The following is a 9,345-nucleotide window of genomic DNA, read 5'->3' as shown; positions in this document are numbered from 1 at the left end:
ATCAAATTCGAAGGGATCAAAGCTCGAAGACATGAAATGGTTGAATTGGATATATTTAGACTTATCTTTTAAGAGATTAATCATGCTTTTCAAGTTATTTTCACTGGACATATATTCATTCATCACATTATAATTTGATCTACCTGTTAAAATTTTTTCTAGTAAGTCAATTGATTGTTGCTTTGTGACCTAATTTGTTGATTGGATTATAGCAGAATACATTACAAAGAACTGAATCAAAGTTAGATTAATTAAGTAAGTAGAGAAACAAAAGAAAGAGAGATGTATAAAAGACAAAACTTGATCATAGTCTTCAAGAAAGGCCAAGACCATGAGTTTATGACATGGTAAACATTCTTTGACACTCAACATTGCAGAATATATTTAGAAAAACCATATGATCTGATCCAAAACCAAACTGATAAGCTTGAAGTAAACTGGTATAGAAAATAGTCATAGACAACCCAATCTGGATAGTGTAGACTTTTAGCCAGGACTTCATGTCTCAATATTTCTTTCAAAATTGTTCCAGTGTTCAAAGCTATCTCCAGGTTTTCATATCTGTAGAGAGTGTAAGGCAAAAAGATAAGAAATGATGTCAGTTGATCATTTGATAAGAAGTTATTTTGAAAATCAAAAGAATGGACACTTTAAGAGCAATCAAAATGATTTGTTTATGATTAGCTAAATGATCAACATTAGGCCAATGATTTCCAATTTGAAAACATAGTACCAAATCGAAAATATTAACTACACTTTTCTCGATCCAAAATCAAATTGAGATAATTTTAATAAAAAGATCTTAAGTAAATCATTTGAATAAACATCTTGTGCTTCTTGAGCTACAATTTTGGGTGTAGTATTAAGTTAGTTTGATTTGTTGATGATGGATCTTCAGTTGAAGTATTTAAGTTTGATGAGGTGGATGAACTTGTTAGACTGCTTGAATTGATCATTGTTGGTAGATTTGAACCCGATAATACTGATTTGATGCTTTGTAATGCCTTTGTGAGGTCTTCATGAATTTGTGTTATGAAGCGAATTCAGTCTTGATGATATAGGATGATGGTTGTGTAATAGCTGACTAACTTTCTTATTGAGTTCAGATTGAGCCCCTAACTGTCGGTTAGATGGTAATACTATAACTTGCGGTGTAAGGCCTATATATTCCTGTTGATCGATTGAATTTAGGGTAAAAACGATTTTATGAGTAAATGGAAAAAGTTATGCGGTAAGTTTGCTGAAGAACTGACTTGATCAAAGTTTATTGACATATTGAGCAAAGAATCCCGCATCGGTTGAAGTATGGATTGTTTCTTGTACTTGAAGTCGTAAATGTGAGTATTGATGTGGATCAACATTGAAAATGGGCCGCTTTTGATCGTTATTGATTGTGATCATGGTCGATTGCGGTCGTGACCGATTTTGTTAGCGTTGAGGCTGGGTTTTTTGATAGCTGGTTTTGTCAGGTAGTTTGAACTTTGGATTCGCACAGGGCTAAGGAAGTGACAGAATAAAAAGTGAATTTAAAGCGATTGAAAGAAAAGATATTGGAAAAGATGACTTACCATAGAGAATGTAAAGTGATAAACTGATAGGTCAGATGATCAAGATCCAACGCATCTCAGACCATTTGTTTCTATGAGGAATCAATTGATGAATTGATTCGTCAGGTGATGATGAAGAATGAAAAAACAAAGTCGGTTTTGGTAAAGGAGTTGAAGGAGCTCATTGATGATTTGATGGTTTTTGATCAGATGAACATATACTTGAACGTGAGTTATCATTAACTGAGACTAATAATGGGTCTCGATCAATTTGTTGAGTTGAAGTTGAATAGATTTGATTTAAGTGAATATCATGATTTGAAGAAGATGATGTTCTTGTGATGTTTCTTGATGATGATGCTGATCAGTTCATCTTCTTCTACTTTCTTCTTGAGTATTCTAAGTACGTCTTGGTGTAGTTTTGAAACGGTTATGCTGAGTCTTGAGTCTTGCTGAGTTCAAGTTTGAAAAAAAGAAAACAAATATAAACCAAATCAGTTTCAGTTCAATCCGCAGAAATTGATCAAGTTCAATTTCCCACTTCTCATATCATCTCAAATCACCCTCCCTTGCGAATCTGTAGATCCCAAGGTTTCACTGCAGTCAAACATGCATAAATCAAAAAGATCAAATACAAAAAAGATGCTGAAGAAAGATTTCCATCAGTGGATGAAGATTTCAAATTACGGAAAGCGAGCGAACCAACAAAACTTCAAATCAAACTTCTCAAAGATTAAATTTTTCTATTGCAAAGGGTGATTGCACCAACCAGCTACTCCGGACGCGCATCCCTCAGGACACCTTCCCAGGCAGGGTCTTGTAGCGATTGAGCATATTTGAATTGAAATGATCAGGTTAAGCAATCGAGTTTGAGTTGATCATCTTGATCTGATATGGTTCAATCCAAGAGATGGATGTAAGTTGATGTACCTCCAAAGAGTCGTGAAGGTGACCGTCGAACGTTGGTAAAGATGTTGAAGTCAAGGTTTCAGTTGAAGTTGAAATCTTTGTTTTCAAAACCATTCGTTCGAAATCCAGAACCTTACTCAAAGTCAATGAAAAAGGTTGATCTTATTCACTAATAACCATGTTAGCTGGTTCAATACCGTTATGAGTAACGTGATGACAATGTAGAAATTCAACACCCAAAAGGAGACCACGTAAATCAGGTAAAGCTCTAGAACTTGATTCAGTCAATCTACCAGGCAAAAGGTTAGAAGTAAGAAGTGCCTACAAAGGAGAAATAATAAATGATGAAATCCTAAGAAAGTTAGGTGATTGATTGGAGCCAAATTACGTAATTTCCTACAGACAAAGATAATTAAACAACACAAAATCAGTCAAGGTGATTGAAACATATTTTAACGCTTCGATCAAGGTCGAGGAAATGCTGAAAAACACGACTTGACTTGAACTCACCCCATAAAGATTTAGCGCAAGCTTTGGTTGTATTTGAATTTATCAGGATGGATGAATTTGATGGCTTTTTTTGAAGGTTTGATTTTTATCATTTAAAGAAGGATTAGTGGAGATACACCAAATGGAACCCTAATTACCATGACCAATTTTGGTTTCAAATTGGTAATGAACAAAGGTAAGTACTCATTTTTGGTCACAGAGAGGTTGATCAACACTAACAGTATATTGAACAGTGCATTCTTCATTGGGGATACTAAACATACCATGTGGTAATGAAGAAGATGAGTTGTTGTTGGTAGTTGTCATTTGATTTTGATGATGAAAGTCAGATTGATTGAGATGTTGATATTGATGTATTTGTAGATGAAGAAGATGATGGATTTGAAGAAGAGGAAGAAGAAGTGGTTGAAGTAGGTGAAAGGTTATGGCAGCTTGACGATAGATGATGAGGTGAAAGCGTGAGCCAGGGATTTTACTCAAAGGACGCGTAAACCTCCAAATTGAAAGTACTAATTGAGAGTTTTGTCGAGTTTTGCCGGCGAACACGGTTTGCCTTTAACTTATATGAATGATGTGAAATGTCTTTACATATTTGAAATCGTTACAATAATGATCACCGTTTATCCTATAAACAACCCAACGCCGCCTGATATCCCATCGAAAAACGAGAATCTAAAAGCGAAGACGGACAAGGAAATTGGGGATATTTAGCATGGAAATTCAATATAAACAAATCGAGATCCGAAGAAATGTCAGGTAATGAGACCCATGTATCATCTGAGACTGGCCGTCCCAACCATTGTATCAAGTACTCCGGGGGTGCTTTGCCTTTCTGTCTATAATTCAGAATCCCAGATACATGTCTCCAATCGTTAGATGTTGCCATTGGTTTTGACTCTATTTTTGCTGGTAAGTCCCGTCCTCCTACAACCGGAGGAACATAAGGTGAGATGAGAGAAACATTAAAAACAGGATGTAACCGAGAATATGAACTGCTCAAGTTTAATTTCACTGCATTCTTTCCCACCATCTGTACTACTGGGAAAGGACCTATGCGCCTATAATCAAGCTTTGAAGAAGGCCTCGCCGATGTGATGTTTTGTCGTGAAAGCCATACCAAATCTCCAGGAGCATATTCAGGTGCAGGTCTTCGATGTTTGTTATATTGATCCGCTTGAGCCTGCTTAGCATGCCTTAAAGAAATCAATAAATTTAGGTGAGTAGCTTCCAATTGTTCCACAAACTTATCTGCTTGTGGTACTCTTGAAAACTCGGTAAAACTGTTTGCTCTCGGGTGAAATCCCTGCCAAGCAAAAAACGGAGTCAATTTTGTAGAAGAAGAAACAGTATTGTTGAAACAAAACTCAGCCATAGGCAAGATATCCACCCAATCATCTTGTCTGTAACTGATAAAATGTCGTAAATAAGATTCTAAGGTTTGATTCGTTCTTTCTGTCTGTCCATTCGTCTGTGGATGGAACGCCGTTGAAGGAGCTGGTTGAATTCGAAGTTGTCTTTGAACCGCCGTCCAAAACGCAGAAACAAACGTTGACCCTCGATCTGATATGATCTTATCTGGGTAACCATGATAACAAAAAAATTGTGAAACAAAAAGAGAAGCTAATTGGGGTGCACTCATTGATTCCCTACACGGAATAAAATGAGCACCTTTTGAAAAATAATCCGTGATAACCAAAATTGAATCACAGCCTGAAGAAATTGGTAACTTGACAATGAAGTCAATGCCAATAACACTCCAAGGACGATCAGGAATTGAAGAGGGTATTAATTCGCCTTGCTGATTATGCGTGGATCGCTTCGTTCTTTGACATGAATCACAGCTGCGCACATAATCAATCACATCTTTGCGAAGTGACTGCCAACCAAATGTTCGGGATATCGCATTTATCATATGAGCAATTCCAGGGTGTCCCATAGACGTCGAGTCATGAAATGATTGAAGGATCTGTTGTCGTAACGGAAGAGGCACGAATAGCCTGTCTCTATACCACCATAATCCCCCTTTTAATGAAAAAAATGGAGGTGGAGGTTTAGAGCCATCTATTCCTTCATAGTCTTTATACGAATTAATAAGCAGATCACGAGTTTGAGAAGAAGGAATTATAAATGAAGTATCAATGGAACAAACCGAGACTCCATCCTTTATCATATAAGGTTTTAGTAGAGTCATTTGGTTTGAATCTTGTGAGATAAACTCATAATCCGGTCTTCTAGATAGCGGATCGGCAGGATTTATTTTGCCTGGAGTGTGAAGAATTTGAAAATCAAAAGAGCTTAAATAAGAAGCCCATCGCGCCTGTCTAGGCGTTAGCTTTTGAGACGTCATAAAATAACGAAGATTTGCGTGATCTGAGAATACTGTCACTGGGGTGGGTGTGCCGGTTAACCAAGCGCGCCACTCTTCGAATGATTCCACTATTATACCTAACTCTTGGTCATGTACTTGCCAATTTCTTTCCGCGGGTGTCAATTTCCGTGAAAAGAAAGATACCGGCATCAAATTCCCATCTTTGTCAGGTTGTGAGAGGATAGCCGCCATAGCGAATCCCGAGCAATCTACTTGCAAGGATCTAGGCTTTTCGAAATCAAAATGACAGAGTAAGGGGGCAACTGTGAAGGCAAGTATTAAATGTTTGAAAGATAGAAAGCACTCAGGTTCTGCCAATCCCGCGACGACATCAACATCTTTTCGTGTTAAAGAAGTAAGAGGGGATGCAATTGAAGAAAATCGGTGAATAAAACGACGATAGAAATTTGTGAAACCAAGGAATCTGTAAAGCTGCTTAGAGTTCACAGGGTAAGGCCAGTCAGTAATAGTTTGCAATTTAGCCGGATCCATTCTTAAGCCATCCTTTGATATCAAAAAACCTAAAAAGATAACCTCTGATTTATAAAATTGACATTTCTCTGGTGAAACGTGCAACTCATGTTGTTGTAACTTGCTCAAAACTTCAGTAATGTGTCTTTCATGATCCTGTCTTGTTTTAGAGAAAATTAGAATGTCATCAATGTATACAAAACAAAAGATACCTAAAAATTCAGACAAAACTGATTGAATGAAATGTTGAAAACAAGCTGGGCCATTTGCCAAACCAAAAGGCATAACCAGGCATTCAAACAACCCCCATGGTGTCCTAAACGCAGTTTTCCACTCATCCCCCATTTTTATCCTGATAAAATTAAATGCCGCTTTCAAATCTAACTTTGTAAAAAACTTGCAACCTGAAACTCGAGTTAATAAATCTCCTAATAATGGAATTGGAAATGAGTCACGAATAGTAATTGAGTTTAGAGACCGATAATCAACACATGGATGATTTTTCTTTCCTGGAACCTTGACAAAAAATATAGGCGACACTGCTTGCGATGATGAATGTCGAATGTTGCCCTTCGCTAACTGACTGTCAATCCACACCTTCAATTCTAATTCATCTTGCTTTGAAATCAAATAAGAACCTCCATAAGTTGGTACCGCTCCTTCCTTCAGATTAATAGCCATGTCAAAAGCCGGTCGATGAGGAGGTAAACTCGACTGGGCCTGTGATTCAAATACATTAGCAAACCTTTGAAATTCAACTGGAATTGAACTTAATGATGGGTTTGAAGAAAGCGAATTTGAAGAAGAGATTGAAGAAGGTAAAGCAGAAATGGAAGAGGGCGAAAAAGTAGAAGACAGAGGAGACAAAAATTTACCAGTTAATGTGGAAAACCCTGTATTAACTGGAGCATCTAGACGAAGAGATGGGCCACATCCCCCCACCCATCCTTGATGACATCTCAACCAGTCCATGCCTAAAATCAAATCGTATCCTCCTAAAACGGTAACGTCTAACTTTACTTCAGAATTGAAAAGTTGATTCTCCGTATCAGAAATTGATAAACCTCCTTGCCAGAAATGAGTTACTAAGCCATCTTTTCCGGTAGAACCATCAAAAGTAACACATCGTAAAGGAAATACCCGAGGAGTGGTTATGAATTTGTTCTTGTTTACAAAAGATTTATCTAAGAAACTGCCTGAAGCACCTGAATCTACCAATGCCTTAGCTGGAAATGACTTGCCATCTACCGTAAGTTTTACTGACAGGATCAATCTCGTATCTGAAGCTGATGAGTTCTTAAAATGAATTGCTGAAATAGAATGTTCGGTAGCATCCGTAATACCATCATTGGTAGGATCAAACATGGGTCTAGCGTCGAACTCGAAATTTTGAGGCGGATCCTGAGAGTTGTCGTAATAGGTCGGTTGGTCAATGTTTTGATATTCCGAAAATAGAGCTGCAACTTGGTGAGTAGGATTGGAGACTCCCGCCGTTGGTGGCATAGATGCTTGAACTTGATGATTAAGAGGAGCAGAAGGTTCAGAAACTGGACCATACTGAAAAGCCGGTAATTGTAAATGAGGAGGAGGATGATAACCTGAGCTCGTCATGGGGACTTGATTAAAATTTGGAGGCAATTGAACTTGAGGAAGATGAGTAAAATGTTGAGGATAATGGTGAAACACATGGTAAGGTTGTTGATGCAACTGCCTAGCAGGACGGGGTTGCGAAACTCTATGAGGAGACGAAGAAACTGCTGCCACCGATGATTGAGCTTTCGTTTGGTTCTGCTGCATAAACACTTCGATCTCTTGAGTGGTCTTAGGCGGAGGATTCGGACAGGGAATACCTTTTCCATCCGGTCCTTTATGAGTCGAATCGTACGGCTTGAGACATCGATGACACATTGAACGCGCGTGACAAAACTTGACAAAAGAACCAAAAGTTAACCCATTTGGTAAAGGAGGAAAAAGGCGTCTAGAATCGGCAGAATTGATGTCGACATCCATAGCGTTTGGATCTCTAGGAATTTGAACTGCAGGTTGAGATGAAATTGCACGATGCATGGATTGTCCTAACGAGGCGTTATTCGCACTAACGTGCATAATTTGTTCAGACGCCATTAACGCTACTGCCTGACGATCCTCGACATTGGAGCACTTAAACCAATCCGGGTGCTTTAGAGCACGATCCTTAACATCAGGACGTAAACCGGAAGTAAGCAGATTTTTTAAAACCACATTCGATAGTTGGAGTTGAAAAGCCATTGAGTTAAAACGTGAAATGAATTGTCCGACAGGTAATTTTCCTTGTTTAAAAGATTGTAATTCCTGAAATAGACGTTCTTCAGCAAATTTATCACCAAATTTGTTCAAAAATTCTTTAAAAAAATCCTTCAATGATTTCAAAGTATCAATCGTAAAAGGAGTTGGAGCAAACGAGAAACCGTCAGAATCCAAGACATTGTTTTCACGATCATTCAGTTTCAAGAGACTCATCCACCAATCGTGAGGACTTGATGCGATAGGAAAATGCTTGGCCACCCAAGTGATGCGACGGTCATCGTTTGCAAAACATGATGCGTTAGCAAATAAACAATCTCGAACCGCACTTAAAAAACCTGGTACTTTTCTAGGATCAGTTCCATCAAAAGTCACACCAGAGATCACCGGAGGTTCCACCGTGGGTTGCTGGTTAAGTTGAGGTAAATTCCGCTTCAGAGAATTGAATTCGTCATCTAAAGCGTCCAAACAAGTCTTCTTGACTTTAGTAATACCATCATCCAAACAACTGTTGATCTTGGCTTCAATAGTATCCAAGGATAACTTATCCTTCCATTCATTTCGAAGAGTAGTTAAAATTTCATTTTTTGCCTGAACCCATTCATTTCGGAGAGTTGTTAAAACTTCAGCCTTGGCTTGAATAACCGAAGTTTGAAGAAGAGCTTCTATAGCCGCCGAAGCAGTGTCGTTCCGAGTGTTTATGACATTATTCACATTAGTATTGAACGTTTCGAATCTAGGTTCCAAGTAACGAGACACAAATTGTTGTTCTTGAGATGAAAGTACGTATAGAGCAGGAGGTGTAGTTGACGGATTGTGAGACATGATTAAAAGGTGTAAAAGAAATATTGAGAAATAATGTAATATCAATTGATACCTAAAGATAATAATTTTTAGATGTTGATGATAATAATCTGATAATAGAAAGAAAGAAGAACCAAAAGGTCGTAAAATATAAGAAAACCAAATTTTGAAGTTTGATAATAACCACCATACACACGAAGAGATCACAATGACGTAATATCCCCCAAGTAGAAATAACGGAACTACCACTTCTAAAACTATGAACATAAAAATACGTAATTTACGTAATGTCGGATCATATACATATAAAATTGATAAATTTAAACATAAAAAGAAAAAAATTTCAGAGCATTTGATCTCAGACAGCAACAAAAAACCTATCACTGCTAAGACCGAAAAAAATAAAAAATAAAGAAAAGCGCAAAAAATGAGGACTCTTGAAATAAGTTTTAA

The 9,345-nt window shown here is 37.6% G+C and overlaps 1 protein-coding gene across 1 annotated transcript; it reads right to left on the bottom strand.

Annotated features, from left to right (window-relative positions):
- Nucleotides 1-7,412: 7,412 nt before the first annotated feature.
- Nucleotides 7,413-8,913, bottom strand: MELLADRAFT_114140 (uncharacterized protein; the record flags this gene model as incomplete). The annotated part of the gene is made up of 3 exons (XM_007418952.1): nt 7,413-7,448; nt 7,492-7,880; nt 8,583-8,913. 3 exons carry the CDS (start codon nt 8,911-8,913, stop codon nt 7,413-7,415), a joined length of 756 nt encoding a protein of 251 aa, XP_007419014.1.
- Between the last annotated feature and the right edge of the window lie 432 nt (nt 8,914-9,345).

This window comes from Melampsora larici-populina, assembly GCF_000204055.1.
Source record: "Melampsora larici-populina 98AG31 unplaced genomic scaffold MELLAscaffold_115, whole genome shotgun sequence".
NCBI lineage: Eukaryota > Fungi > Basidiomycota > Pucciniomycetes > Pucciniales > Melampsoraceae > Melampsora > Melampsora laricis-populina.
This window is presented reverse-complemented; position numbering and strand designations above follow the sequence as displayed.